The 18,683-nt window shown below is 48.4% G+C and overlaps 1 protein-coding gene across 22 annotated transcripts in view; it reads right to left on the bottom strand.

Annotated features, from left to right (window-relative positions):
- Positions 1-18,683, bottom strand: part of AOPEP (aminopeptidase O (putative)) — a 346,305-nt gene that overhangs the window by 141,642 nt on the left and 185,980 nt on the right. For 20 of the 22 annotated variants that reach the window (XR_007122249.1, XR_007122248.1, XR_007122247.1 and 17 more), the window contains exons 6-7: positions 11,263-11,452; positions 7,158-7,264 (exon numbers count right to left, since the gene is read on the bottom strand). Coding sequence is in view for 13 of the 22 variants with exons in the window: in XM_047699690.1 (XP_047555646.1) it covers positions 7,158-7,264; positions 11,263-11,452 (297 nt within the window). In the remaining 9 variants the exon portion in view is untranslated. Of the gene's footprint in view, positions 1-3,603; positions 5,276-5,323; positions 5,833-7,157; positions 7,265-11,262; positions 11,453-18,683 lie in introns of those variants that run through there. The other 2 variants (XM_047699692.1, XM_047699691.1) reach the window with 2 other exon arrangements.

The following is an 18,683-nucleotide window of genomic DNA, read 5'->3' as shown; positions in this document are numbered from 1 at the left end:
AAACCGGAAGAGAGATCGGGGCTGGCTGCGGGGGCTGGGTCCTTGTGACCTCTTTCACTCAGCAAACATTGACCAGGTGTCGGAGGGTCTAGATGCCAGCCCCTAACACGTGTTGAGTATTTACTATAGGATGAACCACTGGAAATGGACAGTACTGACCCATTTTGGATCCACCAAAAAGGCATTTCTCTGTGATTCAACCCAATACATGTATTCTGATTTGTGTGTATTCATCACATTATCCTCCACACTCACCTCTGAAGAAGACTGTTGTGTTATAATTCCCCTGTTATAGTGAGGACACCAAAGCTCATTGTGCTTGTGGAACTTCCAAAGGTCACACAGCAAGTTGAGGTGTCAAGATGGCACTCAAATCCAGGCACTCCGGCTTCCAAGCTTGGTCTCTAAACCCTAGACTACCCTCCTGGCTTGAGATCTGAAGACCAACAAGCTCTGGAGAGAGCCCAGGTCTGCATTCTCAGACGGTTTTTCTCTAAAATGAGGCAGGACAGATCAGGCTTTGGCCAAGAAGGAACTGGGACTGTTGCCTTCCACTCTGTTATAGTCACACATAACAAACTTCACAAAGCCCACAAATACAACCACTTCCTTTCATGGGTCAGTCCTTATCTGCCATCAGAGAATGCTTTACATCATATTATTAGAAGCCTTCTTTGAAGCTGTATTGACACTTCAACCAGTTTTGAATATCACCAAATGAGCCAATTGGGAAGAGCATCCCAAGCTCTTCTAAACCCAGGTGTGGCTTCCTGAAATGGCCACCCAATTCCATCTGGCTTGGAGACTCTGTATCTCTGATCATGCATGATCTCACAGGCTCGGTAATCTTCCCAGAACTCCCATTTCATTATGTCATTCCTGGAACTGAAAATAGCTCCTCAATGCCTGGACGGTCACATGCAAAATCTTGAATCTGGCCTCTAGGGAACTCCATTACTTAGCCTGTCCTTCCCTGGCTCCTTCGGTCTCACGGGTTCCTGACGTTTATCCTCTCCAGGAAGTTCATTCTCACTAATGGCGCATTTCCACAAATAATCTATTGTATATGCCTGCCAGGCTTTGCTCCTTGAATTTTCTTCCTTCCAGCTCTTTCCCAGTCTCAATGTTAGCCCTTCTTACCATCCCAGCTCAAACCTCACACCTTCCCAGTTGCCCTTTCTAGCTATGCCTACCAATAGTAACCTCTCGGTCCTAAGAACTCTGAGGACACAGCCTAAGGTTTTTCTATCCACTGTCTTGTGACCAGTATTTCAACTCTATGTAAATAATATAGAAATCTCAGGGACAGAGGCTGTGTCATCTATGACATTCATTTCTTCAACATGTATCAAGTACCCATTCAGTGCCCAACCCTGTGGTAAACAAAGGTAAGGAAGACATAGTCCCTGGGTTCAAAAGGCTCATGACCCAGAAGAAAGATGCATTAGGTTAGATCATATGAAACTGCTGTTTCCGTAGGTTAAAAATGGTCAAATATTGGCAACATAACGTGATTCTTTCTAAATATAATTGTCTAATGACATAGTACGATCGGGGATGGAGGTATAACCAGAGCATTTAGGAAGTAGAGATGAGGGTCATGTGCTTATCTTGTCAGGCGAGAGCCTGAGACTTCCGGAACACAGTGATATGTGTGCTGAATTGTGATGATTCGGAGTCATGTGACAAGGGGAGGCTATTCTAATAGAGACAACTTGAAGACAAGACAAGGGGGTAAGAAAGAACAGGTTAGACAATAGATGTTACGGGCTGCATTACAGTTCTTCAACATTTTTACGTGAAAGCCCTAATGCTGAGTACTTAGAAAGTGACTCCATTTAGGGACAGGCCTTTAAAAGAGTGAGGTCAGTTAAAATGAGGCATTTCCTTGGTACCCTTTACAAGAAGAGGTGATGCAGATGTACAAAGGGACACCAGGAATGTAGACACACCGAGAGGTTACTGCATGAGGACTCAGTGAGAAGGGGCAAGGAGAGAGGCTACAGAAGAAGGCAAGCCTGTTGACCCCTCGATCTTGGACTTTTAACCTCCAGAAGTGTACCAAGTATATTTGTACATACTGGCCTGTGGTAGTTTGTTACAGAAGCCCTGGAAAACCGATACTGTAGGCAGCTAGGGGGTGAAAGCAAACGATGGCAAGAGAGATGATCCCGGGGTCTGGGGATCGAGCCCTGCTTCAGGCTCTCTGCTTGGTGGGGAGCCTGCTTCTCCCTTTGCTTCTCTCCCTGCTCAGGAAAGCCAGGTGACAGAGATTCCCAGAACAGAAGAGTCATGAATAGTACCAAACAAAGCAGAGGAGTTCCAGTAATATAAAGACTGGAATATGTTTACAGAACCTGGTGATCAGAAGGGCAAAATGACCTCAGGAAAAAAGTAGTTTCCCTAGACTCATGACCCTGGCCCCTGGTCCAAAATGATGGGAACTTCCTTCTCCCTTCATATATGGATCCCTCCTTCCCTTCTTCCTCATGAGCAGAGGGTTTAAAGCTCACTTAGATATATATAAGTTCTAGATTTGCGTCAATGTGTGCACATTTCCACTGCCACCTCTGGAACTAGAAATGTGTCTCTAGTTATACTGAGACCTACAAGTTGTCTCTCGGGCTTCTGAGAAGTCAGAGAGCTGTGGATGTTGATGTGTTTATAGAATTGAAGGAAGAACATGGCTGATGGCCTCTGGTTTTCCCTGGGGGACGAGAGGCAAGTGAGGGAAGGAAGAGCGGGGAAGGGAGGATGGATACTAAAGGCCATGGGGAAGGGAGCTGCCTAGGGAAGAGGGAAAGGATTTGTTCCCAGCCTGCAGGGCCGGTGGAGCCCGAAGTGGGCATACTGGGACTCTTGGACCCCAGGATGGAGGAGCAGCAGGGCCTGAGCCTCTGGGCTAGAGGTGGGTGTGTGGCAGCGACAAGGGACTCTCAAAGGAGAGGAGCTTTCCCACGAGGAAGGTTTGGGTGGCTGCGAGTGGATGAGTTCCCATATGTGGGTGGGAAAATACTGCTGTGTTTTTCAAGTATCAGAAATAAAAATTTTGAGAAAAACTTCCAAGGTGAAAGCTTCATGTATACTAGAGGTATACACGTAGACTAATTTCAAAAGTCTTATTGTTTATTTTTAAAGATTTGAGAGAGTGGGCAGGGGGTGCAGAGCATGAGCAGGGGGAGGAGCAGAGGGAGAAGCAGGCTCCACACCGAGCAGGGAGCCCAAAACAGGGCTCGATCCCCAGACCTTGGGTTCATGACCTGAGCCAAGGCAGATGACTGGACCACCCTGGCGCCCCTAAAGTCTTACAGTTTTAAGTGGAACATACAGTGCTTAGGCATCATGCAAACTCACAGAGCCTGTGGCATGCACATCACATTTTGTCCGTGGAGACTTGCCTACTTGGGGCTTCCCTGGGAATCATAATATGACCAGGGAATGAGGCACTTATGAGGAAGGCAGGAGAAGCTTTCTGCGCTTCTCCAGAGTTCTGTCGTCTTATGAAAGCAGTAGCTAGGAGAAAGAGCCACACTGGATTTGGGGCCTGTCAGTGCCCCTCAACGTGATGTATTTTCACATTTTTGTCAGCATGAGCCCGGGGAAGTGATAATAAATCACAAACAATAAAAAACCAACAGCAATTTCTTCTGACCCTGCCACGGTAGCTCTTCCAGACCACAGGCCTGTCAGAGTAAAGCTAGCTAACACAGAGTAAAGCACTTTAGAGAGAGAACACAGGAATCCTACAGTGCCCCGGGGACCAGAGGCACGAGAGCCTTGCAGAAGGCCCTTCGCATCTTCCCGGGCAAGAGTCACCACTGCTGCAAGGTCAAGGGTGGGGTGGGGGTGGAAACAAGAGGAGAGCAGAGTGGTGGCAGCCAGGCAGAGTAGGATAGCAGCAAGATCAGCTTCGCCTGGCACACAGTTGTGCCCAGGGTCAGTGGACAAGTGAGGGAGAGTCGGAGGAGAGCCACTAGGGTCTGATCTACGGGAAAAGCATCTTTAATAATTAACAAATGAGAAAAGGCGTGGAGTCAGTAATGTGACCCCCTAACCTTCTGAGCAAATCGCCAGGCCTCAAGAGCCTGCAGCCACGTTAAAGGCTTCCCAACCAAGAAAGGCTGAGAAGGAAAACACAGGAACTGTTGTAACCAAATGAATCTCACAACCAAGTCAATCCAGGACACATCTGATGAGAGCCATGTTCAACACTGGATATATGGAAGACACGACTGGGAAACAGTTCTTGTAAATGACTAAAATTAGCAAGCCAGAGCCAAGTGCAATTTTAGTTTTTCCTCTTCTCACTTTGTTAATACTCCAATATCTGTAATCAACACAATGTCAGGTTTCTTTTTTCCCTGATAGCTAGCAAAATAATCAGACACATGCACTCATGTGTCAAAAGACAAAGATACTTGGTCCAAGGATACTTTTCATTAACCTTGGCTTTCACATCCTTCCACCGTTCAAGATACCTGCAGTGGGTTTTTGTTTTTGTTTTTAACGGAGTTCCTTAAAGGCAGAGAGAAAGTGTGTAGGGAAAAGAAGGTCGTTTCCATCCCTGGATTCCAATTTCTGTTCTGTTCTAGATCGGCTGCATGATGCTGGACCCCTTAATCCCTCTTTCTGAGCTATGAGTCATCTAAGTGAAGATGCTGACTAGCCAGCAGGAGGGATGGGGAAGGACTGGCAGCAGAGCAGAAGGAAATCCAGGAGAGTGTGACACAGAAGCCCAAAGAAGAAAGTGTTTTTAGAAGGAGGGAGTGGTCGACCATGTTGAAAGCTGCTACAAAGATGAGTAAGAGAAGTTTCTATTTTCTCTGTCAACACCAAGGAATGAGGAGCATATCAAGACAGAAACCAAGACTTGTAAATTGTTCTTGGTCCATCCTTTCAAGGCCATGGGCTATCTTAAGAGGAGGGGGGGAAAACAGCATCTTTTACTGTCTTGTTATAAGTGACTTCTTTCCCAAGGTCTTATTTGCATATTATGCCAAAATAAAATCTGAGGATAAATTTTTATAACTCTCATTCTTTTTTTTTTCTCTCACTTTCATTAATTTCTAGGCTCTCTATGCCCATTTAAGGGAGAATTCTAAAGGATGGGAGTAAACTAAACCTTGACTATATAATTCGGTGCAGGTTCAGAAGCATTTCCTCTTCATTGTAAGCGCAGCCGATAACAAGAGTTTCCATACCGATGTGCAACAAATCTTCCAAATGCAGTCATTTCATGGTTAGCCTAAATTTAGGCAAACACAATTTCTGAATACTAAGAAAAAGAAAAACAAATGCCATAATAAGCTTTCCAGCACAAGGGTCTAAAAATAGCATATTCTTCTCCCAGCTCTACACACACAGGAAAAGCTCCTGGCCATCAGAGGCCGGCCGGGTTGATCACAGCTCCACCCAGTCCACAGAGAAGGCTCTCGGCATGTGCACACTGACTTCCCCGTGTGCGGCTGGCCTGCTTATAACCCGAGAGCACATTTCATCAACTAACGTTCACGGCGACACCCCACCCTCTCGCCACACCGATTTCCCGAGCTCCCCAAACTTAACGTCTAACAAAACTGGGACTTTCACTTTTCCTTCCGATGTCTTGGTGGTCTCACCAAATGGCCTCACCATCTATGCAGCGGCTCAAGTCAAAAGCCTAGAATTATTCCGGATGCTCTCATCTCCCTCTTCGCCACACTCGATGACCAAAGACCCACCAGAGTGGCCACACCCCACGCAGCCATGCTGCACAAAAGCACCAGCCAGCGTCCCTGGAGTCAGGCTGGGCTCCGTGCATTGTCCTCAGACTTCAGTCTCAGTGGGCAGTCCCTGTGAACGGGGGTGGGGGGTGCTTATTTAAAAATAAACAACTGGGACGCCTGGGTGGCTCAGTCAGTTAAGCGTCTCCCTTCAGCTCGAGTCGTGATCCCAGGGTCCTGGGATCGAGTCCCACATCGGGCTCCTTGCTCAGTGGGGAGCCTGCTTCTCCCTCTGCCTCTGCCTGCCACTCTGCCTGCTTGTGCTCTTTCTCTCTGACAAGCAACTAAATAAAATCTTTACAAAAACTAACTAACTAACTAAATAAATAAAAATAAAAACAAACAACCGAACCGGTTCAGGCTGGCTTCTGCCCCAAAGATAGACAGGCCTTGACATCTACACTGGGGGGGCCACTGCTAGATGGCTGTCTCCCCACCTGTCTGAGGGCAGATTCCACACCCCTGCCTGTTGTGGAGAGGGGGCAGGACCAAAGCTTCTATTGTCACAACAATCGTAGTATTCCTGGGGCCTAGGCTTGGGCTGGCAGATAAGTAACTATTTAGAGAAATGAAGAAAACAAGCAAAGCAGAGGGGCAGAACTGGAAAAAACGGCAAGAAGCAACTCTACAAGTAAGTGCAGTAAGACACACGTGGACACCACACACAGGAGCCAGGAGTAGAAGCTTCCCCGCACACAGGAGTGGCCTCCTGCTGGGAGAACCCGAAACAAAAGGGCCCACTGACACCGACATCTGTTACTACTAAACACTTTCGAATCAGTATTTTCCTAAAGGGCTGTTGTAGCTGTTGCTGTTGTTTCTTTTGGCTTTAAAGGGTTATTGTCTGTCAGGCTACCAAACCCCCGCCTTGTCCAAGTCCTCAGTCACCACACCAAGTGACTATTAGAACTTCAAACAAGGGGGCGCCTGGGTGGCTCAGTGGGTTAAGCCACTGCCTTCGGCTCAGGTCATGATCTCGGGGTCCTGGGATCGAGTCCCGCATCGGGCTCTCTGCTCAGCGGGGAGCCTGCTTCCCTCTCTCTCTCTCTGCCTGCCTCTCTGTCTGCTTGTGATCTCTGTCTGTCGAATGGATAAATAAAATCTTTAAAAAAAAAAAAAAAAAAAAGAACTTCAAACAAGTCCTGGTTCTGGAAATGGCCTTGTGTCCGTTTTTCCTCAGCAGAGACACCAGGAAACTTCAGAAGGCAAATCCAAAAGCCCGCCCTGAAGGACTTCAAACATGGCAATCACGTCCCTGGGAGGATGGGTGACCTAACACAACGTGATTTAAGAAGGAAACACAGAAGATTTAATAGATGGCCCGGATGCCCGTCTTGAAGGAAAAGAGGTGGGGGACAGAGGGGGAGAAGGGGAAGAGAGCTCATGGCGCTTTACCTCAGCACCTGCATCTCCTGGGGGGAGTTCCGCACTTCGTCCTGGAGGCGAAGCCAGCGCAGACACGCCTTCAGCTCCTGCTGCTCCTGTGCCTCGTGGGGGGCCAGCTGCTCGGGGGCCACAGACACACAAACACATGCGCACAGAACACAGTCACTGTTGTCCTCGTGCAGGGTCGCAGCCGCCCAACAGAGCAGCTTGCTCAGTTTCAGGGTGACAACACCGGCGGCCTCCCCACTGTGCCTGGCACCCCATCAGAAAAGTCAGAGGGGGCAAGGGAGGTCTGGGAGGTCCTCACACGAAGACTCAGCCCCTCGCTCTGCCGGTGATGGCTCTGGGCCGGGTTGTCTGCCTCACACACCCGGGGGGCCCAGAAAAGGCAGGCTTCCCTAGAGGATCGTTTCCACTGAGTCCCTCCAGCCCTTTCCCGCTCTGTCTTGCTGCACAGGGTGGGGACTGGCTCCTCCATTTACCTCCTACTTTTCCCAGCCCTCAGTTTGGTTAAGGGCTGTTTACAGTGGAGCCTGCTAATGCGGCCCAGATGATTCTGTTTGCATATAACCCAAGTGTACAGCCTGGATTCACTCTGGGGGAGGGGGACGCCATCGCACCCTGGCCTGCTGGCGAGAATGGCCCACGGCAGCCGGGCTCATGAGGCCCCGCAGCTCAAGTCTCCGTAAGGGAGGACAGCAGAACAGCCACCTGGGAGGGACATGTCAGTCTCAACAAGCATTTCTGGGAAATGAACGATCCTTAAGAGTTGATTCAACAGGTTTTTACTGAGTCTCTGCCAGACCCTGGGTCCATTATGGACAGAGCCTGTCAGAACACAGGCCATCAGAGTGCAACGGTGGTAGAGGTTAAGGAAGAGATGCTCTCTGGCCAGCCAGGTGAGTCAGAAGGCTTCCCTGAGGAGGTGGTGGGGCCTGTACCGGTCCCCCCAAGGGAAGCAGGAGTCAGCCCGGGGAGGAGGAATTTCAGGAAGAAGGAAAGCATGTGCAAGGTTCAAGGGGCCTGGAAAGAGCGTGCTGTGTTTAGAGGATGGTGAGGGATGTAGTCAGGCAGGGAGAAGCTATTATCTCGGGAGAGACAGGTGCCAAGTAGCCAGCAGCGGCCAGATGAGCCACAGGTTCTGTGTTCCCTGTTGCTAGGGAACGAATCATGAGTGGAAAATTCGTATGTTGAAGCCCTAACCCCGAATGTGACTGTATTTGGAGATGGGACCTTTAAGGGGGTAATTAAGATTGATGAGGTTATTATTGTGGGCCCTCGTCCAATAGGACAGGTGGCCTTACAAGAAAAGGAAAAGACACCAGAGCTCTCTATATGTGCACAGAGGAATGGCCATGGGAGAACAAAGAGAGGAGGTGACCACCACCACGCCAAGGGAAGAAGGTGTCACGGGAATCCAAGCCTGTCAGCACCTTGATCTTGGACTTCCGGCCTTCAGAACTAGGGGAAAACAAGTGTTGTTTAAGCCTGCCCGGTCTGTGGTATTATGTTACAGCAGCCTGAGCTAAGACACCTGTGAAGGAGGTCAGACCTTACCCAGGTTGATGACAAGTTATGTGATGTAATCTTGCAATGAACTCAATTCCCTTCTCCCTATGGAACGCCACTCTCTATCCTCGTTCAGCGGTTTCCCACTCCCTCACTTTGCTGTGCTCGCTACCATTCAGTGCTACGGAGCACAGTCTGTCTGGGCTGCCCAGTGTCGGATGTGCGTCACTCCCTCTTCCCTGGTGGTATTCGCCACTGACCAGGAGAGTCTCGTGAGCCAGCCCACACTCTCCTGCCCCGAAGAGCCCTTCTGTCCAGCTTGGAAGGTCTGCTGCAGACACTCATCAGGAACCAACAGCATCTCAGTTTCACCCTTCAAGGAAGGGGCTAGAGTGATTGACGTGCTCTGGAAAGGCTTCCAAACTTTGTGCTGGAATCCAGAATGGCCACTTGACTTCAGACCAAAGTGCTTTCACGTCTTGAAGAGATACTGCCTATACCCTAAAGGATAGTGAGGTGGCTTGTCCCCTATGCCAGGTTAAGGGAAAAGGAGCAGCAGAGAGACCTCAATTCCTACTTTACCTTTGAGGCCCATGTCAGAAGTCACCTTCTCCCAGAAGACTTTCTGGATCTGCTCAGGCCTGAGCTCTCCCACCTTTGAACTCATACAATATTCGGTATTTACCTCTCTCTCCCAACTTATTTTCTTCTTCCTTCTGCTGTGTGCTTTTCTTATCTTCACAGTTAAACTCTGACCTCTTTCAGAGCAGGGCTGGGTCTCACTCATCCTTTTATCCCTACAGGTCTGGCACGGAACCAGACACATCGAAGGTATGCAGCTGTGGGATGAAGCCAGACCAGCTTCATGCCTCTATTAGTGAAGATGGCCATATTCAGGGCAGTAAGAAGAAGGACCTAAGCAATGAGACTCAGGACTGACCCTCTGGAAATGTGGGCAGGGGCCAAGGCGACAAGGAGTGCTTTTTGGGGAGACGGCAGGTAAAGGACAGAGAGATCATCGTTAGATGCCTGAAAAATACTCACGATTACCAAGAACAGCACAAATCGGATTGTCTCAGGACAGAAGCATCCCAGAGAAGGGATGACGATAGGGGCTTGCTTATATTGGCCTATTTAACCCTTGCTCAATGCCTATTGTGCATCAGTCAGGTGGTGGAAAATGCGAAAAGAAAGAGGAGAAAAAGAGAACCGGCATTTCCTGCACAAGCTCCATGTGTCATTCATCATTATCCCATTCGCTGTGCCAGTTTGCACATTCTTACAAGTGTTTTTTCAAATGAGGAAACCGAGGGCCAGGGAGGCTATGTAACCCACCCAAACCTGCAGAGCTGGTCCACAGCAGGCCTGGGCTTCCCAGCCTGGTTCGACACCAAACCCCACCACCTTGCCTAAATCTGCCACATGGCCTCTCTTCACTGTGTGGCAGGGGACACAGGTGCGCGTGCTGCCGGCCAAGGTGCAGAGGGGCACGGTGAGAGGATGAGTAAAACTGCAGCTCCCCTCTGGAAGAGGTCACAGTCTATGTGAGGACAGGAGGGAGAAGGAAGAAGTGAGGCAAGAGAGGTAAGTACTAGATACCGTGGGAGTTCAAAGCTTCTAGAAGAGTAAGTATTGCGAGTGGAATGATCGGCCTGGGCTACCCAGAGAAGGTGACCTTGAGCTGGTTGGTGAGAAAGAAACAGGATTTCAACAGGCAGGAGGAGCTTGAACAGAAGCATACAGGTATGCACAAACTTGAGGATTTCAGAGAATGTTAACGAATCCAGCATGGAAACAGTGGGGATGGCAGGGAAAAGACTGATCAAATATTAGGAACAGAAAAATAAGCAGGTGGCGGTTTAGCCTCCTCATTTATCCTCATTAGAACTGGCAGTCAGTTCTTTAAAAGTAGAGGTTGTTTGTTCAGTTGGCATAGGATTTTTTAAATTACTAAATTTCATGTAAAAATCCAGATTTAGAACTTCCTCTTAAACAACCAGGAGTCCAGGCTCCACCGCGCCCTCCCGCCAGCCCCGCCACCCTTGGTCCGAGCTCGGAGGAGACTGCCAGCTCATCTCAGCCCTAGGCACGCCTTAACCTATGACACCAGCCACTTTATTCTTCATTACATGCCGGAAGACATCTGAGATTATGCCTCCTGATGTAAATTTTCATCTTAAAAAAAAAAAAAACAGAACAAAAAACCAACAAACTAGACACAAGTTGGTGGTGTCACCACAACCATAACCAGTGGTCAGGCCACGGGATGACCTTCTATTCTAGTCTTTGTTCAAATGTCCACCCTCAGAGGGGCCTTCTCATGGTGCCTTCTAAAACTGAGATCACCCCCGACTCTCTGTCCAGCCTCACTGGCCTTTACAGCGCTCATCACCCACGTGGTAGGGACGTGTTTGTCTGCTTTGCTGACCTCTCACCCATCCCTACAGGGAGAAACCTCCCCCCACCCCCCCACCCCCGGTGGCTCAGCATCCAGCATAGTCCTAGTACACAAGAAGCCCTCTCCTAATCTGTGGAATATGAACAGATGCCTGTGAACAGACTCTGACTCCGGGTCGGGAAATGCTTAGGGTCACTGTAAACCCACCTGCTGTGCTGCGGCCCAGAACACGTCCTCCAAGTGAGTGGCGAACCCTTCACTCAGCCACTCCTCCGTCCAGTCCCGGGCCCCGATGGCTAGGCCGAACCAGGCGTGAGCGATTTCATGGCACAGCCGGGTCCCACACAGATGGCTCGTTCCTGTCAAGACGCTCTGAGAGAGGAAGATGATGTGTGGGCTGTGGATAATGGGGGAGAAAACACACGGGAGTCTTGTTAGAGCCTGCCCTCGTGGCTGCCCCATGGGGCGGCTTTCTCAGCCCCGCGAGCCTGTTATTATCATGTGCATGCTAGATCATGACCGATCGGCTCACAGCTTAGATGCTTTCAGAAATAAATAAAGTGGCAGTTTACGTTTCTGGCAGCGGTTCAGGGGGCTGTTTGTGCCAAACAGTCGTCTCCGTCATCCAACGGCTATTACCCGTAATCAGTAACCTGCACCCAAGTTTTATACCCAAGAAATGACAAGGCGATGGAAGCATTTACCCTGAAATCTGGACTGTAAAAGAAGAGCAGGTGTGAGAATGTGAAGCCCATACTGTCAAGAGAGTGATCAAAGAAGCCCCTTCAGCCAAAAATCCGGGCAGCTTACAAGCAAATGGAGAAGTCATGCAGAAGGACAGGAAAGGCCGAGAAGAATGGGACCAAAATTTTCCATGGCAGACTGGGGCTGGCTGCGGAGTAAACATGCTAACAGGTGTCGTGGATGGGCGAGGTGTCCCAGAGACTCGGAGAAAGTCCGAGTCTCCGTAAGGCAAAGCTTTCAAAGGTCTCATCTCTCTGTAGATGCTTATACATTCATATGACATAAGAAAATTTGGGCAGGGGGTAGGGGGAAGGTAACCCACCCAGGTGTGCAAACGGCCCCAGGGCTGGTACCAGCTGGAGAGATTTATCTAATCTCATTTTCCATACCTTGTTTTAAAGCCCCAAATACCACGATTAGAACTGCATAAAAGTGGGAGAAAGGGAGGCTGAAAATAAGAGGCGGACAGAAAACCTTCCGTGCGTCCCCCTTCCACATTGCTCATTGATCTGGGACTTGTTTACAGTTTGACTAAATGAAGATTTGCTCTTAAAAACAAAAACAAAAACAAAAACAAACCTCTCCTCTATCAATTGAACTCAAACAGTTGTGAAACCTCCCGAATTAAGAAACCACGCACCCTGGTTCCTTCCTTTAGAAGCCATTTGTTTGCTCTCACCTTGGCTCGGCACAAGCCAGGACCTCGCGTGGATCTATCATCCGCCCCCACGGCCACCAGTAGAGAATGCCCCACCTGTACTTCCCTTGCACAACATCGCCCATTCAGCTCCAAAAGCTCCCCTGAAATCACAGGAGCCACGCGTGCCAAAAGAGACAGCTTTCATGTGAAATAATAACAGGGCAGGCACGCAAATGAAATGCGCCTGCCAGGCCCTCAGCAGTCCACCAGAAACCCCAGGAATTAAAAGTGCACTAGGGGCATTTAGGACACGGGGAGAGGGGAGAAGTACAGTAGTTCAGCGCACTCACTCAAAAAAGGGGAGGCAGGAAAGAGGGGAGGACAGGAGGGAGCACTGGTGGAAGGAAGGACAGATGGAAGAAGGCAGGTGGGGAGGAAGGACCAGAGAGATAAAGGAGCTAACCTCCTTCTTACTGAGAAAGTCACCCCACGGAGAAGACAAACTGCGGAGAAGACAAACTGCGAAACCTGGCATTTGCAAGTCAATGACCCCTCGCTCTGGCCTGTGCAGCGCTACAAAGAAAAGCCACAGAAATGTACCAAGTAAATAACATTCCAGACATACTGCTGGCAGCACTTCACCCTTTTTGGCTAAAACAAAACAGAAGTAACTGCAGGCCTTGTAAACAGGCTCCGAGACCTGCCTGCGGCCGAAGGGTCTCCAGGCCAGAGACACAGATGGTGGCACCCAGTGACAGGACTGGAGGGCTGACCCGTCCGCTCAACCCAGGGAGGTTACACAGGTTACACAAGCTGCTGGCTGAAATCACAGCCAGACTGATCACCAAGAGAAAGCCTCCCGTATCCGCGGTGACTGCTTGCTGTTCTGTCCCAGAGTGAAAACCTAGCCAAGGCCCATTTATGCAAATATCAAAGTCTAGAGAGCCTGAAGGGATGCACGAAAGCAGCTGCGTGGTGGTGGTGGTGGTGGGGGGGGTGGCTGTGCATTTTCCTGCCCTTTAATCTTTTCCCTCCAACGGCCTTTGTTGTCTCCATCAGACCTCTCTCCCCACCTGCCTGGACGCCACCAGGTCCCGTGCCCCAGTGCGTCTTGGCTGGGCTCAGGATGGACCCGCACGGCTGGAATCCCATACTCTCACTTCCCATCCCCAGTCCCTTCTTTCTAGCAGGGAATAACTGTACTTCCTACTGTCTTCTAAGAAAGATCAAAGCTGAAATGTCCTCCTGGGTCGGAAGGAAGGGTGTTTCACTTGATATAAGGGACCCTATTATCAGTGGAAAACACGGCCTTCTCCCTGAAAAGCAATTTTCCAGTTGAGAACCAGACCCTAAATCCTCCTTCAGTGGAGTCCGCCCTCTGAGGCTGGGTTTTACCTGTGGGCTACTCTGGGGTCGTATTTCCCTATGAAGGAAATGGCTTCCTTCTTAAAACTAAATTAAAAACATGGAGTCAGGTTTTGATAACCTTTCTCGAGGGCTATTAACAAAATTCTGACATAAAAGAACCAATAGAATTTATTTTCAAGGAGAATTTCCTCCTCTCCTTTCGACCCTAAAAGTCAGAATTTCTCCTGTCAAGTAGGATTTTTTACACTGCCTTTTTTCAACAGTGAGTGGGGAAAAGGATAATGCTCTTAAGCTCATTTCAAGGAGTAATATTAAATATTCCTTTACGAACAGATAATCTACTTCCTGCCCACCTTCAAGATAGAATGGATGTTTAGAATTTTCTACTTCTACCTTAACCTTGATTTATAAGTTTCACCCCTGGGTTCCTCACACATTCTCGAGTTCTCAGAGCCTTATTCATGGTCCTAATCAGCCAGCAGGTCATCCGTCTTCACTCTGACAAGACCCATTGGAAAACAGGTTTTCTTGTTTTCCCCTGAAAGGGCCTGTGACGGCTGCCTCTACAAATGTCAAATTGTCGATTCATCATTGCAGAGGATAGAAGATAATCACTTCAATGATATCTTCATCCTAAAAACAGGTTTCTTTTTTTAAATTCACAGAATTTATCACTTTTCCCAAATAAGAGATGGACTTTCAACTCGCAGAAAGCACCAGCCCCCGGAGTTCGTATTGTCCATCATAAATTCCCTCTTGCTACAAGTGGTCGAGGAGGACAGCGGGACAGAGCAGGACACGTGTTCTCATTCTTTCCCAGGAGACCACCAACAGGGCTGCTCCTTCCAGAGGAGTACACGTGGTGTTGGATGTCTGCTGCCTCGCCCCTCGAGATTAAAAAATATCATTTCTGGCCTGAAACAGCTTCTCAAGACTGTTCCTAAAGCTACCTCCCCACCCAGATTAGAAGGCTGTGTCTGTTAATTTAAAACATGCTTCTAGCAGAGGAGGAAGGAGTGCCTTCATTACTCTCAAGAGCCGCTCCAATCCTTTGGGAGGAATTCAATTTGGAGCGGAAATGGAGAATTTCATCAGATCTTAAGCAGGGGCTGTTCTGTGATTTATTTCAGCTTTGTCCAGGGAGATGCGACCAGCGCGGCCCATCCTGCTGCCCAGGGAGAGATCCAGCACTTACTGATTCCAGCTCCGTGTTGCTGCCTCAGCCGGCGGGTGCAACCAGGAGGACAGGAAAGGGCTTTTGGTTGAGGACAAAAAGAGCCCCAGGCCACCCCTCCCATGATACTGGAGCTGGTCCCAATTTCCCTGGGGGAGTGCAGATTCACTTTTTGTACAGATCTCTGGGAAGTGCATCCAGGACTTTTACGCTCCTCAAGCTTGAACTTTTTAGTGATTCAAACTTTTTCACAATCTCAACAATACACGGACTCCCATATCCCATTATGGAGAGGAAAGATGAATCAGGAAACAAGGGGAACGGGCTCCTTTCCGCTCCCCCAGAGTCAAACTGGAGAGCTTAAAGTGTCTCCTGATCCTGTGAAAGCAACTTTTGATTGCATGACTTAATTACTTGCTAATCTAATTTGGAAAATTCAAAGTAGGACTTATGGTAGCCTGGGGCAATCGGCAAGGGAGGACAAATCTTAGTTAGGTACCACTCCCTAAGATTCAGAATGGGTTTTCTCTTCTCAAGCTGTGCTGTGATACGTGTCAAGCACTTCAACCAATGTGTTTACAAACCAAAATGCTCAACTTGGGGCCCCTCTTCTCTGCAGTGAATTCCTGTAGTCTCCCACTCCGACATGCAACCTAATGTAGGGGATGCATCTGTGGTCCCAAAGGCAAAGGGGTGCCCCAGATGACCTCGAGAGGCCCCTGCTCCCACTTGGCTCCGAGATGGCTCAGTAGGAACTAGTTTCGTTCCATTTGCCCCATCTGGCATCCCACTGGGGCTGCACAGGGTTGTCTTCAAACTGGAGCTATGTAAGATGAGGGAATGTTCTTTCGGGGACAGGGACTTTGAGGAGTTTGAGGTAGAAACCAGCTCTAAAAACTCGGAAGAAAACTCACTATATCTAATCAACAGTGAGATCTAGGTTTGAAAGAAAAGGGTAGCATTAAGTATAAGTTTTCCTTTAAAAATTCTGAATGGCAAATAGGCAGTAAAACATCGACTCATTTACCTAAATGGATTTTGGCTGAAACTGCCAACATAAACCCAGCAGAGAGTGACTAAGAGAACGCCCAGGGCCACATTCCAGAGATTTCTACCAAAAATGCACTTTCCTTCTAAAGACTCCTATCACTTGAGCATTTGCTGGGTTTGAGCACAGTCTGTAACACACATCATCCCATTTGACCTACCTCATGACCTCAGGAGATAGATTTTATTATCATCATTTTACAGATTATAAAAGTGAGGTAGAGAAAGGTGACTAGCTCAAGGTCACATAGCTGGCAAGTAATGGAGTTTTTCTACTCATAAGGTCTTGACCCTGAAGCCTTACTCTGATCCAGTGGCCCAGGGTCATTGCGTTTAGACCTGTAACTTCTGGGCTCCCATCCTTCTGTGCCAGCTCAAGCCCAGTGATGCAATGAGGCCCTTGTTGGAACTACATCTTCACGGTCCACCCAAGGGAAGCCACCAGCCATGCCCTGGGACCTCTGTTCCCTATATCTACGTCAGAGCCAGACTGGCCCAAGGTTACCAGACCTTTTGATCACAGAGCTTCAGCCTCTTCCTTGTGGGAAGGAGAGTGATGATGGAAGGGATAGGGGACAAAGCAAGCAAAACCTCACTACTCCACTTCTGATGTCCTCAAAGGACCTAAATTCCTGAAGTAACACCTCATTCCCCCAAACTCTGTCCTAGGCCAGGAGTTCCTCATGGATCACCTCAAGGGGATGCTTAGATAGACAAGCAGGTGCAAAGGTGCTGAGGCTATTCCCCAGGAGTCTAAGAAGAGCAACGAACCAGACTTTCCCTGGCCTCTATCTCCCACCCATTTTTACTAAAAGCCGAACGTTTCTTTTTCCTAAAAGACATTATTTTTTAGAGCAGTGTTAGGTTTACAGCAAAACTAGCAGAGGATACAGAGAGTTCCTATACACTCCCTCTACCCACACATTTCTAACCTCCCCTACTATCAACATGCCCCACCAAAATGGCGCATTTGTTACTGCAATTGATGAACTTACACTGATGCATCATTATCACAGTCTACAGTTTACATTGAGGATCACTGTTGTGTGCTATATTCTATTGGTTTGGACAAATGTATGAATGTGAACACCATTACAGTATCACACAGCACAGGGAGTAGTTTCACTGCCCTGAACAATCCTCTGATTTTTTCTGGTTTAAAGCAGATCACAAACTCAGGGTTGACAGGAGTCAAGAACATAATAAAATGAGGGATGTGGGAGATGGGGGAAGTGGATAAAAAGATGAGGGAAGTAGACAAGGAGATGAGGAAATAGAAGAAGGAAAAGGGGAGCGGGAAATAAACAAGGAGAGGGAAAAGGAATCATGGAGATGAGGGAAACAGACAAGGAGAGGAGGAAAAATACAAGAAGAGGGGGAAACACAAGGAGAGGGGGAAATAGACACGGAGAGGGAAAAGGAGTCAAGGAGATGGGGGAAGTAGATAAGGAGGGGGGAAGGAGACAAGGAGATGGTAGGGAAGGAGACAAGGAGAAGAGGAAAGGGACATGGAAATGGGGAAGGAGACATGGAAAGGTAGGAAACATAAAACAGATAACAAAAGGAAGGAGGAAGTAGACAACAAGTTGGGAGGTGAATAACAAGATGAAGGAAGTAGATTAGGGAGTGATAAGGATGTAGGGCAACAGGTAACTATAACAGGGAAGTAGAAAACAATAGAGGAAATGCGCAGCAATTTTTACAAACACCATGTCAAAACAAACCAACCTATGGACAGGGGCTACAATTTTCTCATCTCTGGTTTAAAGCAGTTATCGTAGGGAAGAAGCTTATGCTTTCATTGCACACGGAGGTGGTAATGACTGAGATCTGCATCCTACCAGGGTTCAGGATGGATGCTCATGGAAAATGGGGAAATGCTCAAAAGCTGAGCACAGATGACAGCTAGGAGAGAGGGGGCTCCTAGTGAGGCACAAGGAGGGAAGAAGGGGTGGCACTCGGTGACACCAAAACATTTTTGCCTGCTTCATAATTTGGTTTAGCATTGACCTTAGGCCTATTGCTAATGGGGAAAATAATAGCACAGCGGCGACAAAACAGAGACCACTTCTGACTCAAGAAAACAGGCCATCTTTGCAGAGTGCTTCGCTAATCAAAAAGCAGAGCATGGACACTGCCCTTCCACCCCACCGGGCAAATCGCCATTGCGAACGCTATCTAGACCTCAGCCCTGCAATGCTAAATGCGGGCAGCACTAGCACCCCATTATTAAGAATCGGCTACCTCTAGCTCGGGCCACCCGGCCTGAGGATGGTGGTAGTCATAGGTATCCAGTGGTTCAGCTCTTCTAAAAAGCGAAATAAAGCTACAAGTGGATGTCTCAGGCTTTAAAGCTAAGGTATCAGAGGCTAGTTTTCGAATGATCCAACTGTATTTGGACTTCTTCCTTCTGAGTCATAGCATGCACCAAAGCGGTCTCTGCTTCTCACAGAGGAGAACACAGAGACAACTTTTTTTGAAGTTACCAAACACGGGGTGTTGGACACCACGGACCCACCCATATCAAAACTATAAGAACAGTATTTACCGCAGCCGAGCATGTCTTTTGAATCACAAAATTACTTAAGAACCGAGAGCTGTGCACTATCTGCAGGATCTGGAGAACTCTTCTGGTAAATAATTACCAATGAAAAC

Source organism: Lutra lutra, chromosome 13, assembly GCF_902655055.1.
Source record: "Lutra lutra chromosome 13, mLutLut1.2, whole genome shotgun sequence".
NCBI classification, from domain to species: Eukaryota; Metazoa; Chordata; class Mammalia; order Carnivora; family Mustelidae; genus Lutra; species Lutra lutra.
The sequence above is the reverse complement of the archived record's forward strand: the minus strand, read 5'-3'. Positions and strand labels throughout refer to the sequence as shown.